Source organism: Alligator sinensis, unplaced genomic scaffold (genome assembly GCF_000455745.1).
Source record: "Alligator sinensis unplaced genomic scaffold, ASM45574v1 scaffold453_1, whole genome shotgun sequence".
NCBI lineage: Eukaryota > Metazoa > Chordata > Crocodylia > Alligatoridae > Alligator > Alligator sinensis.
Genome location: NW_005842485.1, coordinates 971,011 through 994,809, shown reverse-complemented (window position 1 = coordinate 994,809; position 23,799 = coordinate 971,011). Strand labels below are relative to the sequence as shown.

The following is a 23,799-nucleotide window of genomic DNA, read 5'->3' as shown; positions in this document are numbered from 1 at the left end:
CCCCCGGGCTCTGTCCCCCCCCCCCCGCTCCGCTCCCACCGGGGCTGACCTGGGTGCCCTTCCCCCACGGACTCGGAGGTGAAAAGGAAGCTGCCCTCCTCGATGAAGGCCTCATGGAAGCCGTTAAGCTGCCCGTTCATGGCGGCACCGTGAGCAAAAGGCAAAGAGAGAGCAGGTCGCAGCGGCAGGCTTGGCTAAGTGAGAGCGGCGCCCGTCGAGCCACCGGTATTTATATCCTCCCGGGCCCCGCCCACCAGCCCCGCCCTCCCCGTTGCACCAATCCGTGGGTGGGGGCGCTTGGAACGAACCATTTTGTTGCGGGGGGGAGAGAGGCGGGCGGGGGCTAGGCGATCCCCCCTCCGTGTCCACACCGTCTGGTTAATGATGGGACGTCACTTACTAAGCGGGGAGGCAGTTCTCCACAGGGATTCAGGGAAAGGAGTAGAGGGGCAAAGCATCAGCCTCCCCCTCCCCGTGTCTGCCTAGTGGATTAATCCCAGACACTGGAAGCGAGGGGAGGCAGGCGGGAGCGCTCCTGCGCCTGCGCACTAAGGGCTGTTCCCTTTCCTGCGGGCCACTGTCGCTCCCGCTTTCCGGATAGAGCGGGGCTGCTTCTGCGCAGGCCCAGTCTCCCTACAGCTGCGAGGTGAGGAGAGCCGTAAGGCGGCCTGGCAGCCATCTTGGTTTAGGTCTCGGTCTTTCTATTGTCCACTGTGCAGAGCAGCCCCACAGCCGCCGAGCCCCTGGTCATTTGCCTTCCCCTCACAGGGCTGGAGCACGCCCGCCCCCACTTCCCGGCAATAAATACGGTACCATGTCACTCCTTGCCCAGCCTTTGGAGCCCTTCTCTGAGTGGGTCCTGCTAATGGTGTGCCTGGCTACCATCTTGAACATGGCAGAAGCACGGACGCCAGTGGCTGAGTGCGAGTACGGGTTAGACTATGTCCAACCACAAAAAGATACGGAGGGCAGTCAGGCGTAGAGACAAACTATCGACCATGGAGACGCTCTCCAATGAGGACGGCCAAACTGTCTGGAACCGGATCTTCCACAAGGATGTCTGCAAGGACCACGGGGACTTAAGCTGGTTGATAATGCACCGAGCGCTCCCAGTGAGGGCGTGGAGGTACAAGGAAGGACCAGGGATTTGACTCAATTGCCCCAGGGAAACTTGCCAAAAAGAAGCAGAGATCATGGACCACCTCCTATGGCACTGTCCGTATGCCACGGGTGTGTGGGAAAAGGTAAAACAAGTCCTTGAAGGAGTGAGAGGAGTCAGGTTGATGACAAGGGAGGCAGCGCTGTACGGACACTTGACTGAGTGAAAGCGGTCCCAGGTAACGCACTTCAACCAATTTGTGTCCTGTGTCAGAAGCGCCCTGTGGCAGTGCAGGAACCTGCTGTTATACAGGCACGCCGAGCTCAAGGAAACAGATTGTGTTAAAATCTTTCTGAGCGAACTTCAGTCCTACCACCGGAAATCGGTGAGCGAGGGTGGAGAGGACGTAGCCAACTTCATCTGGAAAAGCGGCACCTGGCGCAGGTTGTTTAAAGACCCCCGGGAGGGGAAGTGGACAAAGAGAACAAAGAGGACAGACACGCCACTGGACCTGGAGACAGCAAGGACTACAACAGGATCAGCAGCAGCGGAAGTGACAGCGACATCGATTGCAACAAGGACAGTGAATGAACTGAGAATGTAAACCCCAAATTGGGGTTTGGACTAAAGGACTGTAATTTGGGTAGGTGAGGGTGGAGGGTGGGTGTGCAGAGGCACAGGGAAGTAGGTGTGTTTATTGTAACGGAAAGCGTAAGTTTCTTAATGTAGTTTTAGGATGTGTGATGGAAAGTTTATGGTAGAGGATGTATATATATAAATCTCTATATAGAAATATCTTTTATAACAAAAAAAAAAGGCTGAGGAGAGCCTGACAGGGCTTTGCTTGCACCAGAGGCCTTGCCAAGCCATGTGGGCCCACTGCCACATGCCAGGCCCCACTATGCCTGGGCATCCTCCATGCTCAAAATGGCAGGCGTTGGAGAACACTTGCTTGCCAAACCCAGTGGCAGGCAGCAGGGGTCAATCCTAGCTCCCAGGCCTTTAGGATGGAAGCAGCCATTTGATCACAGTAAGGTGGATTTGGGAAGGCTGGACTAGGATGAGGCTGACGCTGGAGCTGGAGGCACACAGGAGTCCATCTAGGGGCAAAGACTGGGTTCAAGATAGGGCTCTGTGGCCTTGTGGAACCATGTGGCAAGACCTGTAACATTTATAAGCTCTGCCTCTGATCCCAGGGCCGCCCGGAAAAATGCCAACGGCAGCTGCATTTGCAGCCTGCATTTATTTGGCTTTTATCCTCTCGGGCCAGCGGCAGAGATGCCCAGTAAAAGCCAGAGCTGCAAGCCTCTGCGTTTTCCTCTAGTACGCAACCTCTGCTGACTTGCCTCTCCGTCACATGCAGTCAGCATCCCCCCTTGTTTATAAATGTCCACACCAGCCTGACAAATGCGACTGGGCAAAGATAAGGCCAGGTTTACATCTGCTGGTTCACTGGGATATCTTGTGCCCAGAACAAATGATAAGAGACGTACACAGCCACTTCTGCCCTTGCCCTGAGATAAACACATGGATCTGTATTGCCAGTGGCTGCATTTCAGGTGCAATTAGTGTTTAAAAAGGTCAGATGCTGTGGAAAAAACAAAACAAAAAGCCTGGCCAGAGATGGAGTTTAGAGATAGATGATCCAAGGCCTTTTCTTTCCTCCTTTCTTCCATTGTTCCTGTATGTCCCCTTGCCTGCAGGTTCCAGTGTCAATTATAATCAAATAGAGCTGGAAATGTTATAATGCCTTTCATTTTTTTTTAAATGCCGGGGGAAACGTTTTAAAAAGCATGATTTCTCCCATCTTTTGCAGGCTCGGAAACAGAAGCCTGGCACAAACCAAAGGCTGTACAGAGATACCTTGAAGCAAAACTGCTCATAGACAACGAGCTGCAACCAAGCCATGGGGTGAGCAATCCTTGACTGTTGCAAACTTGTTCGCAATCAGTGACATTTTGGACTGGTCTGAGGTCACACCTCTGGTTCCTGGTGTGTCTCTTTCCACCAGGTATGTGCTAGCTTGCTTTTTATTTTCTATGGGGCTTCTTCCAGTGGCAACATGTAGGGGGCACATGGGGGTGCACGCGCACCCCCTGAGAGCGCTGGTGTACCCCCTGACCGGCTGTGCTCCCCGCCTAGGAGATGGCAATGAGGGGCAGGCTGGAGTGCTGGTGCCCCCCTTGCAAGTGCCAGCCGGGGAGTGGGATCCTCCCCCCGTCACTGACTGGCTGCTGCGGAGGGGGGGGACACACACGACACATGCCCCCTGACTAAGGCATGGCTGCTTCCCTCTTCTGGGACTCTGTCTCCTTTCCTTCCTCTCTGTTCCTTCCTGCCTCGCTTTCCCTTTTCTGTCCCTTCCTTTGTCTTCCTGTTTGCCTCTGTGCTGCCTTTTTCTGCTTTTTTAAATTTTCTTTTTTTGCACAGCCGTTAGGAAGGATTTGGGGCCTTCTTGAAAGCTGTACCCCCCAGGGATATTGCAATGCCATCCGTGTTCACAATCCTTGGCATAGCAGCTTTTGCCTTGGGTACGCAAGGCCAGGGATGCATTGGTGCTCTGCTACCAAGTGCCCTTGTTTCCTGCATTTGGGGCAAAGGTTGGGGATGTTCTGAGCAGAGGACAAGCCCACAATGTGGTCCCAGGGTGATTGCAGTTCTCCTGGGACCCAAGCAAGCTTCTCAGGCAGGCTCTCTGGTCCATGCCCCAAATTTATCCCACACCTTTTCCACGGTCATATTTCCACAACCAGAATTTTACATCTGCCTCTTACCAGGCCAGACAACATGTCCACAGTCATGATGCTTTCTCATTTGTTGTAGGCCTGGAACCTGCCCCCAGCCTACACACCCACACGTTCCTTTCAACATCTGAACACTCATACTCCTCTGAGCCAGTTAGTCTCTAAGGTATCAGCTTGACACAAATCCTGAAGCAGTAGGACTGGAAGGGTCCTCCATAGGTCATCTATTCTTGCTCCACTTAACACAGTGAATCATCTGTTCAGAACCTCCTGTTAGTTGGCATGGATCCAGTAAAAGAAGGGTTCAGGGGGTTGTACAGAGATGAGCCCAGCTCCCTGGGCTGCCCCAAGATACCACCTCCCATGGCGGAGAGAGCACTTAGTGGATGGGAACTGAAGAGCACTAAGAGCAATCCCATCTGGGGATACTGTCTCCATGACCTCCGCCTTCCCAGAATGCTGGACTTGCATTCCTGACCCTTTAAAAAGAGGCTTTGATTGGTGGGGGGAAAATACTGAGCAAACAACACCCCCCCCCCCCCCTGACACTGAAGAAGCACAGTGCAGCAATGGTCCGCCATGCTTCTCATTGCCCCCACCCCTCTTATCCACCCAGTGTCTACAGAGATTTGGTTTTCCCTAACAGATCTGTCTCCTCCATTGACTTCAGCATCCTCCAGCTTCCTGGAGGGATAATGGGAGAAGGCAGCAAGCTGCGGGGGAAGCTAGACAGGTATGAAAATAAACAGGAGGCTGGGAAAAGGAATCATAGACTCATAGGGAAGTGGAGCTGGAAGGGACCTCCAGAGGTCACAGGGAGAGGTCTAGTCCAACTCCCTGCCTGAGGTAGGATCAGCCCTGTCCAAACCATCCCATACAAATCCATCAACCTCTTGATAAAGCTACCGTCAACCCTGACACTACACCAGACATCACACCTGACCCTGCCACAGGGAAAGCAGTGGGGGCACAGCTTGTTAATAGATGCTTTAGACATCCCAGGGAGAGGCCCTGCCCTACTACAAAGGAAAGCAAGAACTTTCCCCAATCTGTACCAGACTGAGCAAGGGGAAAACTCCTCCTTGACCCCAATGCAGTATCAGTCTGAGCCTGAGCAGGACCCTCTAGCTAGGAACCTCTGGGTCTGAGCCCTAGCAGGAGCACTGGCATAGACGGGTTGCCATCCCCAGCCTGGACTGCAGCCAACACCTAGTGCTTTTGAGGAAGGCTTAAAACCCCCTGACACATGTAGCAGCAAGGGGGGTGGGGAGGCGGAGGTGTGTTAATTCCCTCCCAGCCCCCTGCCAACAAGCAGGGAAGCCTTGGGAAATCCCCAAAGCAGAACACAGGCATAGATCATCCCCAACCAGTGGCTGTCCAACCTCTCCTCACATATCTCCAGTGACAGACAGTGCACACCTTCCATGGGACCTCTTTCCTTGTCAACTTCTGCTCTGCTGATAAAGTCCTCCTAAAACAAAGGTGTCCTGATCCTGAGACTACTAGAAGCATTGCAGGAGAGTGGGGGAGGGGGGGGCATTGGATTAAAGCAATGGGCTTGACATGCTGTGTCTCCAAGGCTGGGTCTGCCTCCTCCAAGCAGACCTGATGTTGCCCCAGGGAGGGGGGCATTAACCTCTTTGATTGCTCAATCCAGGCCTCTCCCCATGGCACCCGACCCAGGCAAGGCCCTATCACCAGCTGCCTGTGATCATTATTAGTCACTCCCTGGCCCTCAACCCCCACTGCCCTCCCAGTCCCCCCAGCCCTTCCCAGCTCCACCCACCCATGGTGACACAATCTTTGCCCAGGACAAAGTCCTTGGCAATACACACGCAAGGTACCCGGCCTCACCCTGCCCCAGCCAGCATTGTTGGGACCCAAGCAGGCATAGATGGTGCTTCCTGGGCTCTGAGGATGGCTTGTTAAGGCGAGGTGCTAATTAATAAGCTTTCTAGAGGTCTCCATGCTCAGTAGGTGACCTCTTCTAGTCCCCTGAGGGGATGAGCCTGGGAGCTCATGGCTTGGGGCTCAGCCCCGTTTCTGTCCCCAAAGGGTGTCTGGATCCTGAGATCCTACCCCTATCAGTTACTCTTTCCAAGAGGAATTCTCTGGGCTGGATCCTGCCCCACATCCCCGGAGCCCCCGTCAGACCCATGGGCCTGGCCTGGGCTGTGGGGTTGCCAGCACCCCCATTCACTTGAAGATCCAAGGTGGTGGGGGCCTGTTGTGTGTCTAGCTCTCTGCCAGCTGTCTTGGGCCAAGTCTGTGGCAGGGGGCAGGGATAGATCAGGCCTGCTCCCTGCCTCACAGGGATTGGATTAGGAGCTGGGGGGGACCCATTCACGGCCCCCTCACCAGCCCCATGGCACCTTCCTTTAGTGTCCTGCTGCTACCCCACTTGCTGGGCCTGAGAGAGGTGACTGAGGCCACATAGGAGGGAGCTGTGGGATTGGTGCTCAGTGAATGTCCCTCCTCTGGGTGCCAGGAAGAGGCTAGCTGTGCTCTATGCCCCCCGCCATCCGAACCCTACAGCTGCATGATGCAACCAAGCCATGATCTTGCCTATTGCTGGTGCCCGACTGGCTCTGGCCAGCACAGCAGGTCGGTGCACCCCCACACCCATGCCCCAGGGCTCAGGAGGTCAGTATGGCCTGGCAGTTCTCTGCCACCAGGCTGATGCAAGATCTAGAGCCTCTTTGCTTAGCCCAGGTGTGGGAGTGTCTCCAGTCTCTCTGTGTTACTGGAACCCAGGTATGTGCAGCGAGATCAGGACACATTAACTGTCCCAGCCCCTGGCCATGCCCCACTCTACAGCAGAGACTTGGGGTGGGGGGAGCTAAGAGGAAGTAGACCCCACAGTTTTCCACCCCCCCACACACACTTCATGCCACCCAGTCAGCCCTGATTCCCACACCAATGCTATTTTTGCCTTTCCTGCTTCAATTTCTCCTTTGCCACTGCTCTTCCTCCCACAAATTGCCCCCCAGTGAACCCCGGCAGTGTTTTGCATCATGGGAAACCATCTACATGGCCCTGTTGTTCTCCCTCCACACCTTTCTCAGGAGGTATCACCCATGCCAGTAAATCCACCAGCTCCAGCTTTTCCAGAGGGGTTAAGGGGCGAGGATATAACCCCTCCTCCCTGCACCATGATTAAGGAAGCCTCCAGTGGGGACAAATCCTTCTGCTTTGTCTGCCTCACGTGTGAGCAAGGGGTCAGTTGTGGGAAGATGTGTAGGGTATTGGGGGGAGGGGGGAAGATGCCAGGCTAATTCCCAGCTCTAGGCTCCCTTCTCCCCCCACCCAAACCCCAGGCGATGGGCGTCAGGGCTGGGCCAGGCTTCCTGGAAGTTGCGATCACTCTGATGGTGGCTGCTTCTAATTGCAGGATTCATGTGTGCAGCCTAAACAAAAGCCGTGCTGACTTGACCCAGCTGCAACCTCACCCACCTCCCAGGTGAGCTAAGCACCAAGGGGTAGCTCCCCCACACATCTGGCTGGAGCGGGGGAGACAGAAAGGCAGAGAGGGGAGCAGGTGCAGACGTTGTGGGGCCTAGCATTCCCAGCAGGGGAGCCACCTTCCCTGTTTCTCCCACTCTCACCCCACTCCAAGTGCCATGGGGCCATGAGGATCAACTCACCTCCGGTTTATACACTCTGAGGCTGGCACCTGACAGGCACAGAGGCCCGGCCTGGGAGGGGTAGGGGACCAAACTCCAACTTAACTTTCCGCCCAAATCCAGATTCCCAGCAGCTTTCCCCCCTGCTAGAACGAGGCTTCTGATCACCCCCCTTCCCCCACCCCAGCATCGATCACTCGGTGCCTGATGCCTCTCATCTCTTCTAGGGGAATCAAGGCATGATCCTCATTGTCCGCACTGCCTGCCAAGCTGTCAGGGACTTGTCCCCTAGGGGCTGGGATACACCCGCTACACCAAATGCAGGCTGGCCAAGCTGCTGACTGGCTGCTGTAGGGGGGGGCAAGTGGGATCACATGGGTAGAGGAACAGGTGCAAGAGGCACCGCCAGCCTGAACTTCCCTCTCTGGGAATCACCCCCACTCCCGATCCGCTCACTGTAGACAGCGGGGAGGCCACACGGGGCTATTCTGAATTCTGCCCTGGTATAAATAGCCCTGGCCTGGAGGCAGGGGGATCCAGGCAGGGGCTGGGCTTGGAAGCTGCTGGGCTGGGGCCAGCTACCAGCTCTTCTCCCCCTCTACCTCATGCTGTACACTGAAACTGGCTGAAGGGAAGCCCCCCTGCCCAGGAGCCTTGTTTGGGCTCCTGTTGGGGTCTGATTCTGCCTGGGGGAAGCAAAGACTGGCTGTGGGCAGACTCCAGGCTTGGGTGGGGGTTACTGCCTGAGGGGATGGGGGGTACCTGGCAGTGGGGGAGCAAGTGAAGTTGGGTGTGGGAGGCCACACCCTGTAAGTGGGTTAATCCAAGGGCTGTCTAGTGCCAACTCCAGAAGGGGGAAACTGAAGCTAAACACTGTTTATTGTGACCCCCCAGCTGGGGACAAGGAGGAAGTGGGTACAGCAAGGATGCAGGTGTCCTGGCTGGCTTGGCATCAGCTGGGGGTGGGGGAGGAGGGAGGGCTCCCAGACTGCCTCCCAGCCTGAGGCCTGCCATTGTTGCTCTACCCTGACACTGGTCACAGCTGCAGGGCTGAGGCTGGCAGGGAAGGGGAAGGGGCTGGGGTGGCACTGGGTGCCCCCTCCCCACCAGGCACTCAGGGCTTCACAGGGTAGAGCAGGCGGGTGTGCTGGCGGGCGCAAGTGGTACCATCCACCAGCACGAGGGGGTGCTGCATGTAGTGCCAGACCATACTGGGCACACTGGGAAAGAGCTGTGTGCATGTGGAAGGGGGAGGGTGGTCAGGGGGGCCAGGCTGGGACCCCAAGCCCCTGGCACTGGGGGGTGCTCAGCATGGCCAGCCCCCACCCCCCTAGGATATCCCAGCCCTCACCCCTTGGCACTGGGCACATCCCAGCTGGGCACCCACCTCTGGGCAGGCGTTGGTGCGACCCAAGGCAAAGGGCCGGGGCCCTGGAATCAAGCGCACAGGGATGTTGTAGACACGGGCACCCAGGAGTACAGCCAAGGTGTAGGGCTGGGGACCGCCACGCCCAGAGCGCCGCACAAGGTAGGCACCATCCTGGGGGCAGGAGCAGGGGTCACCACCACCAGGGGGGCTGCTCCCCATTGGGTTTAGGGGAAACCAAAGCAGGCAGGCAAGCAGGGGACTAAAGGCAGTGGGGAGGCAGCAGCTGAGTGGGAGAGAACCCAGAAGTCTTGGACTCTGCCCTCCCGCTTGCTCTAACCACTATGGCCCTCTTAGAGCTAGGGAGGGAACCCAGGCATCCCAGCCCCCCACCCCACCCTGGAGCTAGGGAGAGATCCCAGGTGTCCTGATCCCCTAGTCTGTGTTCTAACCACTAACCTGACCTGGAGCTAGGTAGTGAACCCAGGCACCTGGGCCTCACAGACTGCTCTGACTCTAAGCACCACACCCCATCCTCTTCCCAGAGCAGGGAGAGAACTCAGGCGTCCTGGCTCCCCAGTCCCCGGTCAACTCAATCCCGCTGGATCCCAGCCCCCCTCCAAGCAGGGGAGAGAACCCAGGTGTCCAGGGTGGGAGGGGTACCTTATTGGCATAGAGCAGGGCAGTCTCAGCTGTTTGCCGGTCACAGCTTCCTGCATACCAGGGCTGGGCACAGAGCTCAGGGTCCTGTGGGCATGGGAGGGGAGGGTCAAGACAACCCTGCCCCTTCCCCCCCCCAACTCCCCCCAGCCAATCTCTGCATGCCCAGAAATACTCCCTCTGCCTGGCACTTACCCCTGTGGGGAGGATCAGGTACCTGAGAGGCCCCCATTGCCTTAGGGTGGGGTACTTACCTCCATGGGGGACCCACTCCCCTCAAGGCAGCAGGGGGCTGGAAGAGACAGGACACAAGGTTATGGGGGGGGCTGCAGGTTGGGAATGAGGGGCACTGGCAGGGCTGAGGAACATGGGGGGCACTCACCTGGGGGAGGCTGGAACTGCACGTAGGTTGCATCCTCAAGAGGCCCCTCCTGGAAAGAGACCCTGATTATCAGTGGGCAGGGTGGTCCCAGCTGCCACATGCCATCCACACCCCTCAGCTGGGTGCTCCCTGCCCAGACCTGGGGGTGGGGGTGGCCATCTCCAAACCTGGATGCTTGGGTTTTCTCCCCAAGGCTCCCAGGTTCTCCCCCAGTTCTTGGTGCCATGTGCCTTGGTGCCATGTGCCTCAGTTTCCCAATGGATAGAACAGAGCCAGCCCTGCCCAGGTACTGGGGGGAGGCATCCCTGCACACATGGGCAGCATGGAGACTCTGACCCACAGGGGAGAGGGGGATGTTACCTTGCGCTTCAAGGGGTCTGGGTTGGCACCTGCCGGCAAAGATGGCATGAATGGAACTCATCCTCTCAATAATTCCCACCACTCAAGAAGCCCCACCAACCCCCTGCTCTCCCCTGTGACTGCCCACCTACATCTGAGCATGGCCAGGCCCAGGGTGGGCAGGGAGCTGCGGCGGGTAGAGGAGGGCATGGCCCCCCACCCCTCAACTTCCTCCTCCTCTTCCTCGGCGGTGGGTGCCAGGCTCACCGCCGACAGGAGCTGCAGACACAGCAGGTGCCTGTCAAACACCCATCCACAGCCCCCACTGACATAGGGGGGCCAGAGGTGGGCAAGGGAGAGGGCATGGACTCACCCTGGCTGGGGGCAGGCAGGGGGCAGGCTCCGAACTGCGCCGTGCCCAGGTATGGTCTGTGGACAGCAAAGGGGTTGGGGAGTGCCCCCAGCTCCCCAGGTCTGCCCTCCCAAGCCCACCCACTACCTGCCCCCATGCCCCCTGCCTCTGTCACCTCCTGCATCCGTGGCCCCTAGTGCCCCCTTCCCCCCGGCCCCATGCTCCATAGTGCCTCCTGCCTCCATGTCCCCCTTGTGCCTCCTGACCCCCTCACTCCCTGTCTCCATGCCGCCTAGTGCCCCACATCACCCCCTTACCCAGGTAGGTTCCCTCAGGCAGCAGCTGAGCCTGGGCAGGTGCCACCCAGCGGAGCAGCCCTTCACAGGGGGGCACCTCATACATGTCTTCCTCATCAGGGGCCGGTGGCTCTTCACCACGCTGTTGGTGAGAGGAGAACATGCTGCCGGGAACTGTCCAGGGGAGGGGCAGGGCCTCAGGACCAAGGGGAGGGGCCAGTGTGAATGGGCAAAGCCTTAGGGTTTGAAGGGACATGGCTAGGGAGAATGTGTGGGGCATCAGGTGGTCAAGGGGCAGGGCTAGGGGAATGGGTGGGGCTTTGGGGTGCCTATGGGGTGGGGCCAAAGGGGGTGGGCAGTGTCTCAGAGGGCTCTAGGGAGGACCAAGGGGGTGGGGCGTGAAGTGGGAGGGGTCCTCACCTTTGGGCTGGGGGTAGGCAGGACAAAGTGGCCCAGGGGCGGGCTAAGAGTGGGTGGGGCATTTGTGGGGTACCAGGGTAGGGCCAGGTGGGCAGAGGGTGGGGCAGTACTTACCAGGTGCTCCCAGGTGTCTGTAACACAGGCAGGCGCCCAGGTGAGGCTGTGCCCCTTTCCCACCCCAGGGCATGCTGGGAATCTGGCTGCCCCGGGTCATGTTGGGATGGGGGCACCCAGAACCCAGCCCCCTCCCCCCAAGCCGCTGGCACCTACCTGGTCGCTTGGGCGGTGGTGGTGGGGGCCGAGACCTGTGGGCAGGGCACACAGCAGCGCCCTGTGAGCACCTGTCCCCCCTGGGCACTACCCCCACCCCTTTGCCTGCCCCCTGCCACCCATGAGAAGGCATCCGGGTGGTTACTTACAGGCTCCGGGGCACACCAGGCAGGCTCTGCAAGGAAACACAGGCTATCACAGGCTCCCCAGAGGGCTCCAGCCCCCTCAAAGGAGGCAGGCACCCCCAGCGCCCCAGTGTAAGGGCAGGAGTGAGGGGCCCCTGGCACCCCTCAGCCTGGCACTCACCATCGCAGCACTGCTGTGCCAGCAATGCCCGCTCCAGTCTGGCACCACCTAGCTTTGTGCTGGGATTTGCATGGGCAGCAGGAAGGGGTGGGGGGCACCTCCCTGCCCCCCTGCTGCCACCCCCAGGTGCAGGGGTCATGTAACATCTATGCAAATGACCTGCTTTGCATCTCCATTCAACCACGCCCCCTTGCCCAGGCCCTGTCCTAGCTAGGGCTGACCACGCCCCTCCAGGCCTGGCCATACCTCCTAGTCCCACCCCCAGCGCCTGGGCCTGAGCTGCCTGCACTTCCTACCATACAGTGACCCTCCAGCCCAGTGCCCGCCTCCTACCCACAATCCCTTGCAAGCCTCTCCCCTGATATCACTCTTTACTACCCACAACCTCCTGCAGGCTTCTTCCCCCCCCCCCCCCCCAGCTACCCACAGTCTCCTGAGGGCCTCTCCCCAGGGTCTGTATTGCCTCCACACTACCCACAATCCTTTGCAGGCCTTGCCCCAACTCCCCCCATTACCCACAATCCCCTGAGGGCCTCTTCCCAGCCCCAGCCATGGCTCTGGTGCCCCCCAAGCGGCGGCGGAAGCAGGTGCCCGTGGGGGCCGAGGGCCAGGCTGAGGTGGCGGGGGCCCCAGGGGGGCTGGTGCTGTGCCTGGTGCAGCGGCGCATGGGGGCCTCACGTTGTGCCTTCCTCACTCGCCTGGCCCGGGCTCGGGGGTTCCGTGTGGATGGGCCCCGCAGGTGAGAGCTCCCCTGGGAATCTGCTGCAGGGGACTGCCAGGGGCTGTGGGTCAGGAGTGAGGGGCACCAGCAGGGCTGGGGGTTGGTGGCGGGGTGGGGGAAGGTCCCTGATACTAACCCCCCAGGTACTGTCCCCCAGTGCAGCATTGACCCACGTGGTGGCTGAGCAGCTGACGGGGGATGAGGCAGCTGCGTGGCTGGCACGGGAGCGTGGAGGGGTTGGGGGTCCCGGCCCCCAACCAGCCATGTTGGACCTGAGCTGGCTGACCGAAAGCATCAGCGCTGGGCAGCCTGTGCCCGTCGAGCCACGGCATCGCCTCCAGGTGAGCAGGGGTTATTGAAGGCTTTGGGGGGCTGGGGATCCCCCCGTACCAGGCACTGACTCTCACCTTCTCGTCCCCCAGGTAACAGTGACTGTGGAGCCCAGCCTGCAGGTGGCGCCCTATGCCTGCCAGCGCCGCACCCCCCTGGACCACCCCCACCCTGCCCTCGTGGTATGGACACAAGGGTCACCTGGATGCTGGGTTCTCCCCAGGTCCCATGGGTAGCAAGCAGGTGGGAGTGGGTGTCAGCTACTGGGGGGAGAGGGGGGCATGCAGTGCTCCTCACTGCCCCCTGGTGGCTGCTCCTGGTACCATGGTGACTCCCCTGCAGATGGCACTGGAGACTCTGGCAGAAGCTGCCCTGTTTGAGGGTGAAGAGGCACGAGGCCTGGCATTCACCCGCGCTGCCTCTGTACTGCGCTGCCTGCCTCGAGCCCTGCGGGGTACGCATGAGCTTAGCGGCCTGCCCGGCATCGGGGGGCACTCCCACCGTGTCCTTCAGGTACCTTTCCAGCCCTGATGGTGCCCCTCACTCTCAGCCTGTAGCTCCTTGCCCCCCACCAGCCTGGCCAGTATTCCCACTCCTGACTCAGCCCTTCACTCCCAACCTGAAGCCCTCTGCCCCCACCCCTCAGCTGTGCTGTTGCCCCTCACTTCTGACCCACAGCTTCCTGCCCCCTGTAGCCTGGCTGCTGCCCCTAACTCCTGACCCACAGCCCCCTGCCCTCCCAGCCCAGTCGGTGCCCTTCACTCCCTGCTAGCTCCTGAGCCCCCAGAAGTCCCCCGTCCCAACCAGGCCAGGGCTTGGGGTTGCAGTTGAACATTTGGCCACCGGAGGGCAGCAGGCACAGCCAACTTCCACCAACCCTGACCGTGCCCCTCACTCCCAACCCACAGCCCCCTGCCCCCCCCAGCCCTAGGTTCCCCTCAGTCCAGATGTGCAGCACTTGCCCCACTAAAACTGAGCTTGGGGCTGTCTCCCGGGCAGGAGGTGCTGGAGGATGGGGTCTGTGCAGAGGTGGAGGCAGTGAAACAGTCAGAGCGATACCAGACCATGAAGGTACCGGGGTCAGCAGGAGATGGAGTTGGTCGGGGGGTTGTGGGCCTGGAATGAGGGGCACCGGCAGGGCTTGGGGAGGGGGGCAAGGGCAGAAGCAGGGGGCTGCAGGGTGGGAGCGAGGGGCAGTGGGGCTGGCCAGAACAATGCCTACTGCTGCCCTCTCCTGGCTCTTTGTGGATCTGTGTCTGCCCCATTGTGGCTCCTCTGAGGAGCAGTAGCTGGTTTCTTACTGTGTCTCGCTGCCTTCCCTTCCTTCCTAGCTGTTCACCCAGATCTTTGGGGTTGGGGTCCGGACAGCTGACCGCTGGTACCGGGAGGGGCTGCGGTCACTGGGGGATCTGCAGTCGCACGGGACCCGGCTGACCAGGGAGCAGCAGGCAGGTGAGAGGGGGGGCAAGCAGGGGGCTGCAGGTCAGAGGGCACCAGCAGAGCTGAGGGGGAGTGGGCAGGGGCTATGGGTCGGGAGTGAGGGGCACAGCCAGGTGTGGTCTCAGCAGTATCCCCCACAGGGGTGGAATGCTTTGAGGACCTGGCTGTACCTGTGGGCCGGGCTGAGGCCGAGGGCCTGGCGTGCCTGGTGCTGGATGCTGCTGCCCGCCTGCTGCCCAACGCCTCTGTCACACTGGCTGGGGGCTTCCGAAGGTAACTGTTCCCCTCTCCTGGGGCCTGGCCCTGCCCCTAAGCAGCAGCAGGCCAGGCCAGGCCCCCATCCTTTGACCCTTCCCCTCTGCTGCAGAGGCAAACCCCATGGCCATGACGTGGACCTGCTGCTGTCGCACCCTGAGGAGGGCCGTGAGGTGGGACTGCTGGGCCCTCTTGTTGCCTGGTTGGAGGAGCAGGTGAGTGGGGCCTCAGGGGGCAGGGACAGCTGACTGGCTAGGCTGCAGGGAAGGGGCAGGACTTGCGAGGACTTCATGTTGTGGAGTGGGGTCTAGTTACAGGGCAGAGGGAGCCCAGACAGCTGGGTTCCCTGCCCACCCCATCTCTCTCCCCACCCCCAGGGTCTCCTGCTGTACCAGCACAGCCAGCACAGCAGCTACACCACCACAGCGGAGCCCTCTTCCAGCTGTGGGCCCCTGGACCGCTTTGAGCGCTGCTTCACCATCCTGCGCCTGGTGCTGCCCGCAACAGGCACCGGGGTGCGGGCCTGGCGGGCTGTGCGCCTGGACCTGGTTGTCGTTCCCCACAGCCAGCTGCCCTTTGCCCTGCTCGGTTGGACTGGCTCCCGTGTAAGTGCCCCAGGGGGTGGATGGGGGTTCTAATTCAGCCCTTGGGGTTCCAGGTCGCTGTGGTACATGCTGGGTTCAGTGCAGCCCAGCTCAGATTGCTCCAGCCTCCTGGAGGGTTGCCTGTCCTGGATTCTAGGTCATTTGTCCCAGATGATCCTGGGATACCTTGCAGTGGGTTTTAGATCACGCCATTCTTCCAGGGAGCTGCATGTCCCAGGCCAGTGCCCTCCAGTTGCAGGTCATAGCTGGGACACTTAACAGTTGGGCTCAAGATCACTCCATCCTCCCGGGCAGCTGCACATCCTGGGGTCTGAGTCAGGACTCGTTCCAGGCCAAGTGGGTTCTAGGTCACTCCATGCTCCTGCTTGGCTGCATGCTGTTTTAGGTCAAGGCTTTCATTCTAGATCACAGCTGGGACACATTACAGTGGAATTTAGCTCCTTGCCACATGTTCTAGGTGAGGGAACTCTATGGTCCTGTGTCAGAACACACAGACCTTTGTAGCAGGGTTCTAGATGCCTGGAATCCAGAGGGGTTGACCATCACCCTGCTACATGCTGCAGTGGGTTCTAGGTCCAGTCTTGGTCATATGGTGCAGGATGTTCTAGATCCGTGGTCTAGTCCAGAGACTGGTGCTGGGTCCTAGATCTGTTAGCCCTTTTTACCCGGGTTGAGAGGGAACCTGGGGGATGCAGCTGTATAGCTATGAGGGCACCAGGGAGTGGGATTGGATCTGCCTGACCCATGCCGCTGCAGCACTAACTGCCCTCCCCCCCCCAGCACTTTGAGCGGGAGCTACGGCGCTTTGCCCGGCATAAGCGGGAGATGGTGCTCAACAGCCACGGGCTCTACAACATGCAGCAGGTATAGCTGCAGGACATCATGGGATGCTGGAGGAGGGCTCAGGTTCCCAGCATGGCTATAGGAGGGTGCCCTGGTACATGCTGGAAGGTTGGGGTAGGGCAGGGCTCTGAGGTGGTGCCTGGCTATGGGGATGACCCCATGCACTATGGGATGCTGCAGGGCTGTGTGAAGTGCCCCAGTGCACTGTGGGGTGTGGAGGGAGTGCCCCAGTGCACTGTGGAATGCTGAAGGGCTGTGAGGAGTGCCTTGTTGGAGTATGGGGAAGGATGGAAGGAGTGCCTCAGTGAACAGTGGGATGCCAAAATGTGACAACTATTTTACCTGGGTTCTGTGGTGATGCTTGGGTGTGAGGTTGGCCATGTGCATAGTAGGATGCTGGGGTGGGGGTCTGGCTCTGCCCCACCCCACCCCACCTTACCTTGTCTCCACAGGGCACCTTCCTACCAGCAAGCTCAGAGGAGGAGATCTTCCAGCACCTGGGCCTGGACTACATTCCCCCCACCCTCCGCAATGCCTGACCTCACCCCAGACAAATAAACCCCCTGACCATACCCCATCATGACCCACATCTGATGCTGATTTGAACTGGGCCTAGGTAGGGCTAACCTCTCTGCTAGGGCTGGAGGCAGTCTCAGGACCCTCCCCAGTGGGCAGAGCCTGTTGGGGCTGTCCCCTCTCACACCCTAGGGGGCAGAGCCTCTCAGAGCTAGGTGCACTCCCAGGCAGGGACTGATGCCCTTTATCCTGGTCTCCCTTGGGCACAGTGTCTGGGGCTTGATGCCAGGGTTTATGTCCAGCTTAGGGCCATGGAGCGTGGCTGCCCCATACTGCCCTGGTGTTTGCCTCACCAGTGGGTACCAAGCTCCAAGCAGGGGCAGGGGTGCATCAGTGCTAACCCATCCACAGTGCCAATGTCTCCGGTACACGCCAGTCATGGATCCCCCACCCTTGCCTGCTGACCTGGAGAGACACCTGGTTTCATCCCCCCCTCCCATGCTTGTCACTATAGACCTATCCACAGGGAACTAGGTTGCCCCCAGTCCCCACCACAGTCTTGGAGGGGTGCCCGTCGAGGTTGGCAAGGCCCAGGGGGCACAACCCCATTGCACCCCAACATCACACGCCCAGACAGATTGTAGAAAACGCTTTATCAGGTCCTTTTTTTTTTGTCTGTATAAAACACACGGGAGAAACCTAAGCCAATCAACACGCCAATTGCTGCCACGTGACAGGGACTGGGAGGGTGGGGGGGGTTCTGTCTGTCTAGAGGACATACAAAGGTTTAGCTCACGTCTACGGGCGCTCGTCTATGCTCTTCCGGTTACCTAGCTTGTTTAAAAAAAGATTCCACATGTCCCCAGATTTCATCCGGCCCAGGTCCATACAGTACAACGACAGAGAGGGCGAGGGCGGCGGCGGCAGTGCCCCCCCTACGCAGTCTTCTGCTGACCCTTCTTTCCGATCAGAGACTTGTGGATGTGTGGGATGACGCCTGCAGACACAGTGGGAGTAAGCAGGGGGCTGGGGGAAGCCATGGGGCCCTAGGGTGGCCTCGTGCTCCCCACCCCTCCCCTCGTGAGTCCAGCTGCATTGGAGGAGGAGAGCTATGGAGCTGATAGATACAGGAGATTGGTGCTGCCAAGCTTCCAGACCCACATGCTAACCAATCCTAGTGTGTAGGGGGCCAGGCCAGGCCCTAGGGTCCAATCCCTGTCTGGGAGACCAGGAGGGGGCAGCACTGGGGTCCAATCCTGACATATGGGAGCAGGAGGGGGTGGCACCACAGCTCCCTGGAGCCCAGTCCTAGTGCACAGGGGCAGGAGGGGGTGCCCTCAGGGAAAAATCCCTCTGTGGAAGGGTCAGGAAGCAGCACCACAGTCCCCACAGACCAATTGCCATGCACAAGGGTCAGCACTGGGACCCCATGAGATCGATCCTGTTGTACAGGGGAAGGAGGGCGTGGTGCTAGGGACCCTGGGGACCAATCCTTGTGTGGGTGGCTACAAGGTGGTGATACAAAGGGCCCAATCCCAGCACACAAGGCTGGGAAGGGGGTGGCAGGCCACAGCTGTAGATTCTGGCACATGGGGGATGTGAGGGGGGAATGCCATAGCCCCTGGGAACTAATCCTGGTGAGGGGGACTGAGAAGGGGGCAGCACTGGGCCTCTGGGGCCCAATCCCAGTGCTTGTGGGTGGGAGGAGTTGGCCCCAGGATCCAATTCTGGCACACAGGAGCAGGAAAGGATGGTACCAGGCCCCCTGGGGCCTGATCTGGCAGGCTTCAGGCTCAGCTGTGACAGGAGCTGCAGGCACAGCGGGTGCCCATCATCCCCCCATCCATAGGCCCCCTGACATGGGGGGGCGGGGGCAGAGGCAGGTGAGGGAGGGGGCATGGACTCACCTTGGCAGACAGGGGGCAGACGCCAAACTACACTGTACCTGGGCTTGGTGGCTCTCTGCCAAGGTTGAGCTGAAGCAGCACCAAGCCAAAGGGAACCCAAGATTGGCCCCGTCTAGCTGGCAGCACTCTGCCCCCCCAACCTTATGGGCTACCTACACATACCTCCACCGGCAATGGTGGCTTTGATGAGAGAATCCAACTCTTCGTCCCCACGGATGGCGAGCTGCAAGTGGCGAGGGGTGATGCGCTTGACTTTGAGGTCCTTGGACGCGTTGCCCGCCAACTCCAGCACCTGGCAAAGAGCGAGGGGGAGCCTGTTAGCAGCAAGCAAGTGGGGCAGGATATCTGGCCACCTGCTGCTGACCATAAGAGCTGCCAGAGACTGGCTCAAACTCTAGGGCAAGCTTGCCTTTTCTCCTATATCGTGTGGTGGCAGGGAGCTGAGCCTGGAAGGGAGGGGCACTGGAGATTTCCTCCACCCGAATTCCCCATGGGGCAACAGAACTGCTTCACACTGGCTTCAGATTGCCAGTGTCATGGTGCCCTTGTCCGGGGGAGACAGCAGCAATCGACACCTCCTGACTTAATCTTTGCCAGCTCGGACTTTGGAAACCCTGATCCTGGCTCCACTCAAGCCTGAACAGGCCTGGCTGTTCGTCTGTCCATCCCATTCTGTCTACCCATCTCACACTGTCCGTCTATCCATCCATCCACCCACCCACCTACCCTCCATATGTATAGCCATCCATCCATCTATGCACCCCACATATTATCTGTCTATCCATCTGTCCACCCCATGCTCCATCTATCCTTCTCTCTCATTAGCCTCTTTAGTCTCTCCATTTGGTGGTCCCTCCCTAACACTTACCATCCTTGTTGCCTCTCTCGACTTTCTCTACTTCTATCTCCTTTTGGTGATGTTGGTACCAGACCCAGACCAGGGCAGTCTTCGAGGTGTGGCTGCCCCAGGGATTTACAAAGGGGCATAAAGATACTTTGTTGTGTTCACAGCTCCATCATCCCCAACCTGTTGTTTGCCTTGGCAGCTGCTGAACTGATGTTCATAGCCACCTGTCCAGATCTCTTTGCTGGGTGGTAACAGCTAAGAGACCATTTTAGCTGGCCACCACACACAATCACCACCACAAGCCTACTCAGAAAAACCCACCCCGTGTCATCACCACACCAATACAATCTGAAAGGCCCCTGATCTGTTCCAAGGTCCCCATGCTAACTGGGCTCAGGACAGAGCGCTGAAACTAGAACAAGCTGCTTGAAAAAGCCAACAGAATAATATGGCTTCCAAGAGGTCTCCAAGCCCAAACAGTTGGGCCTAACCAGGGACTTTCTGAGTTAAAAGGGGAATTAGCCTAAAGGGCAGTGTTTGCTTGGGGTGGGAAAGGGGGTGGGGGGGAGGGAGGGAGGAAGAGGAAATGATACCCACAAATCTCCAATGTTTTACTGCATCCAGTTCTGGGTCACGTGCTTCAGGAAAGATGGGGGCAGGTTGGAAAGCCCAGAGCAGACCAATATCAATGGGGCAAGGCCTGGGAAGCAAACTTATAGGGTATATGCTGACAGAGAAAGTGTGATTTAGTCTAGAGAAGACTATGAGTGGGTTTGATCACAGGCTTCAAAGACCTGGAGAGCTTTTGTAGAAGATGAAGATGGGTTTTCTCTGCAGCTGTAGGGGACAGGACTAGGAGCAACAGCCTCAAGCTGCAGCAGGGGAAGTGGGGGGGGGAAAGGAGTGGGGGGATTATAAACTCCTGGAAGTTTCCAAGAGCAGATGCTTGATTGGGAGGGTTTAGCTTTGCTAAGAAAAGGAACAAGCCTCTGTAGTCACAGCCTGCCTGGCTTACAAATGGCTATGAATATATTCAAATATATTATTTCCAATTGGTTACTTAGCTGCACTCTGCCCTGGCTCCCAGCCGCTCTGAGCCAACGCATTGGCTGGTTTGACTGCTTCCAAATACACTGATGCAGCCCAAATGCTCCTTCCCCAGAGGGTGCTGTGATGGCAGGAGGGGCCGAGTTGTGCCCCATGGAACTGCCTAGCACCGGTAGCCTGCCCCGCACTCTTCAGAACCTACCTCAGCGGTGAGATACTCGAGGATAGCAGCGCTGTACACAGCAGCCGTGGCACCCACTCGCCCGTGGCTTGTGGTACGGGTCTTCAAGTGTCTGTGGATCCGGCCCACTGGGAACTGAAGCAGACAACTCGTTAGGCACTGGAGAGCAAAGCCAAAGGCGTGGTGCTAACAGTTGTTAACCGGGGGGAAGAGGAGGAGGACCGATGCCAAAGCAATAAAGATTTCCCGCAGCAGAATGCTGCATGCAAATGCATGCAGATAAAAGGTGCATGCTTCAGTTCAGTGAAGCCACAGGCTCTTACACTTATGAGGTTTATTCAATGGGTCTGTGGAACAGACGCCTAGAAGAGCTGTGAACTCTCCATCATTGGAAGTGTTCAAGGAGAGACTGAACAGTCACAGGTTGGGGTGAACTAGGCATAGCTAGGTCTATGCACAGGGGAGCTGTGGACTCTCCATCACTGGTGGCGGTCAAGGAAAGGTTGGGCAGCCACTGGGTGTTCTAGGTGTAGTGATGCCCGTGTTCTACTATGGGGCTTTCCCACACTTTGCTGGTCACTGTATGGAGGTGGGAGGGAATTAAACCACCCCCCCACAATCTGCTACATGTCCGAAGGCCTCCCTCAGAGGCATTGGGTGCTGGCTGTAGCCCAGGCTGGGGACTGTGACTGGACTATGCCAATGCTCCTGCTGGGACTCGACCCTGGAGGGTCCTGGACAGACACTGCATTAGGGTCAGGAAGGAATTTCCCTACCCACCCCCGTGCTCAGAACAGTACAGACTCAGGCAGGGAACTGGCCTAGCTGTAACCTCTCCATGATTCTGGGACAAACTAAACTTGCCCCCAGCATGCAACAGCTGAGGGTTTGGCTTTCACTCTAGCTCCACCTGATGCAGCTTGCTAATTCCTGGGTGCTACACCAGAGGCATCATGGGAAAAGTGTGATTTCTAAGCTATCCAATCACCCCACTACCACAGTTTAATTACACAGCGATACCCAACAAGCCATTTTCAAGGAGTGGTGTAATTTTTAACTCATGTGGGATGGTCAGAGGAGCAGGAAGGAAAGCAGGATGAAGTGAGTCATGGGAAAACTTTGGCACCTGCTTTTACAGCTGGAAAGTGAGGTTTCAGCATAGAATTAGGAGAACTGGCACCTTGGAAGATGAGGCATTTAGGAGGAGGAAAGTGGAAGCTGATGGATGCTAGCAACCACTGGGTGTCACATTACCTGCAGTCCAGCTCGTTGTGAGCGAGACACCGCCTTTGCCTTGGCCTTCCCGCTGTCTTTTCCAGCCTTGCCGCCAGCCTGCCCAAGACAGAAGAGCAAGAATTAAGATGCTAAACTCCACATATGACCATGCAGGGAGGGGGAAATGTCATGGCGATTCCCCTTGCTGGCACCGTTACATCTGAGTGCCAAAAGGGCCTAGCCTCATTTCTTCACGCCTGGAACCCATATACCTACAACACACAAAATGTGGGAGAAATCCATCAAAGTAAGTCCACCATTGGCATGCAGTAGTCATGGAAGGAATGCTTCTAGAGAGGACTCACTGATGATTCTATATGTATTCAGAGCTCTCTATGCTGCAATGTGGGAGTGCAAGGACAGGACAGTTTCCAAGCATGGATGTAAGAAGCCACGACCCAAACTGCCCCCTCCTCCTTGAGGTGACCTCCAAGCCAGGCACAATTGGGCAGGATGTAGGTACAGCAGCTGCTCTAGCTTTGCACAGGCTAATGTCTTTCACAGCCCCCTGAAATACTGTAGATGAGTTCCACTTGCTTCTTTGCCAAAGACCTCTTCCCTGAACTGGCTAATGCATCTGAAGGCCCCAATCCCTGCCTGATTTTCTACCCCCTTTGGACTGCAGCCATCATTTATGCTCCCCAAACCTCATGCCAAAGGGAAGTGAGCAAAGATAAAGTGCCAAAGGCTTAGACATAGCCCTGCTCCTTCCAGTCCATGGTGGAGACACACCTTGTACATTGATTCTGTATGTCAAGCTGGCAATGCGGTGAGGAGATACTTCTGAGACAGCCAGGCTCTGACCCTTCATCTAATCCCAGCCTCTGCCAAACTGCAAGAGATTACCTCCTTGCTCTGATCTGTGCGCTGGCAACTGTTATTCCCCCCTGGGCTCGTCCAGTGCTTAGCATTATCACAAACGAACCCCTGAAACTAACTTTTCAGCCTAAGTCACCAATGTTTTGCCGCTTTTGCCTTTGCAGGGAGTGGGAGAGCTTTCAGGCCCATGTGTTCTTTGAGGGTACTGGGATATTTTGTATTGCCAGCAGCCACCTGCTGGTGCCATGGTTTTGCAAGAGGTGGGTTTGGGCAATCAGCTACTTGCACAGCTACAGTAGAGACTGCATTAGCTCTCACTGCCCTGACTGAGAAATCTTAGAGAAGCATAGAACAGTAAGCAGGGAGTCTTTTAGACTGGTTTCTTAGGGGCTGGCAGGGGACAGAGAACACTGAACAGCGCAAAGCCAATGGAGAAATCCCTGCCAAAGCATCAGGGTTTACACAGGCATTATCGTAACTTTCTTACCCAGCAACTTCTGGGTCCTTTCCCTGGGATCACTATCATCTCCCCTCCCTGCTCCTCACCATTTGGCCTTGAGGCTGCTACCGACCAGGCCTGAGATACCAAGTCAGTATAGCCTTCTGCAAACAGAGTTGAAACACAAAATTGCCATAGGGGCAGCTAATAATCGACTGCAGTTTCCAATTAGGAAACTCGACATTCACAGGCTTAAATAGCCAAGGGCCCAGGCTTAAAGCATTCAGAAACAATCGCTTTGCAGAACTAGCCCCAGATCTTCCCTGCTGCCACCGTACTCCCTTGCATCCCAGAAGGATAGAAGCTCAGTTCAAGAGAATATTCTCTGAAGTAATTGCACCAACCCCGGAAGGTTGGAGATCCCAGCAGGTCACACTTCACAACAAGACCTGTTTGGGCTACTTCCAAGAGAGAAACCGTGGCTGGCTTCTTCCACCAGACACCTTAGGGAGAAGAGAGCCTCTTTGAGGAAGAGAGTGACCTATGGAAAAGACCACGTATCCATCCAGGCTTCACTGAAAGCCAAACTGACAGGTGGCCTCTTGAAGAAGGATGCTAGAAGCGGATCTGGAACAAGTCTCCTGCCAATCTCCAGTGTCTCTTCAGAAGGGGAAAGAAACCCCCAAAGCAAAAAGAGAGATTCTACCAAGGAAAGAG

At 57.8% G+C, this 23,799-nt stretch overlaps 4 protein-coding genes across 7 annotated transcripts in view; 1 reads left to right on the top strand and 3 right to left on the bottom strand.

Moving 5' to 3' along the window:
• The window catches only part of MAT2A (methionine adenosyltransferase 2A), an 8,260-nt gene extending 8,043 nt beyond the window's left edge, over window positions 1-217 (bottom strand). The window contains exon 1 of the mRNA XM_006031183.2: window positions 50-217. Within this exon, the coding sequence (XP_006031245.1) occupies window positions 50-140 (91 nt within the window). The 5' untranslated portion in view covers window positions 141-217. The remainder of the gene's footprint in view (window positions 1-49) is intronic.
• An 8,119-nt stretch (window positions 218-8,336) lies between these two features.
• Window positions 8,337-10,068, bottom strand: LOC106722603 (SH2 domain-containing protein 6). Its single transcript, XM_025212807.1, has 6 exons — window positions 10,042-10,068; window positions 9,875-9,923; window positions 9,747-9,784; window positions 9,496-9,579; window positions 8,818-9,006; window positions 8,337-8,697 (listed from the first exon to the last, which is right to left on the bottom strand). Exons 3-6 carry the CDS (start codon window positions 9,750-9,752, stop codon window positions 8,581-8,583), a joined length of 396 nt encoding a protein of 131 aa, XP_025068592.1. The 5' UTR covers window positions 9,753-9,784; window positions 9,875-9,923; window positions 10,042-10,068; the 3' UTR covers window positions 8,337-8,580.
• Window positions 10,069-12,342: 2,274 nt separating this feature from the next.
• POLM (DNA polymerase mu) lies at window positions 12,343-17,091 on the top strand. 2 transcript variants are annotated; one of them, XM_014523429.2, is made up of 11 exons: window positions 12,343-12,596; window positions 12,736-12,919; window positions 13,001-13,090; window positions 13,251-13,421; window positions 13,908-13,979; window positions 14,240-14,360; window positions 14,489-14,621; window positions 14,716-14,818; window positions 14,981-15,208; window positions 15,989-16,072; window positions 16,504-17,091. In XM_014523429.2, exons 1-11 carry the CDS (start codon window positions 12,409-12,411, stop codon window positions 16,588-16,590), a joined length of 1,461 nt encoding a protein of 486 aa, XP_014378915.1. In that variant the 5' UTR covers window positions 12,343-12,408; the 3' UTR covers window positions 16,591-17,091. The 2 variants fall into 2 exon arrangements, with proteins under 2 accessions (XP_014378915.1, XP_025068576.1); XM_025212791.1 differs by lacking the exon at window positions 14,489-14,621.
• Window positions 17,092-17,230: 139 nt separating this feature from the next.
• LOC102383137 (histone H2A.V) overlaps window positions 17,231-23,799 on the bottom strand; it is a 12,464-nt gene continuing 5,895 nt past the window's right edge. Inside the window, exons 1-5 of one of the 3 annotated variants that reach the window (XM_014523420.2) lie at window positions 23,131-23,184; window positions 21,804-21,881; window positions 20,571-20,684; window positions 18,637-18,766; window positions 17,231-17,564 (exon numbers count right to left, since the gene is read on the bottom strand). In XM_014523420.2, coding sequence (XP_014378906.2) covers window positions 17,503-17,564; window positions 18,637-18,766; window positions 20,571-20,684; window positions 21,804-21,881; window positions 23,131-23,169 — 423 coding nt within the window. In that variant the 5' untranslated portion in view covers window positions 23,170-23,184 and the 3' untranslated portion in view covers window positions 17,231-17,502. Of the gene's footprint in view, window positions 17,565-18,636; window positions 18,767-20,570; window positions 20,685-21,803; window positions 21,882-22,556; window positions 22,581-23,130; window positions 23,185-23,799 lie in introns of those variants that run through there. The other 2 variants (XM_025212806.1, XM_025212805.1) reach the window with 2 other exon arrangements.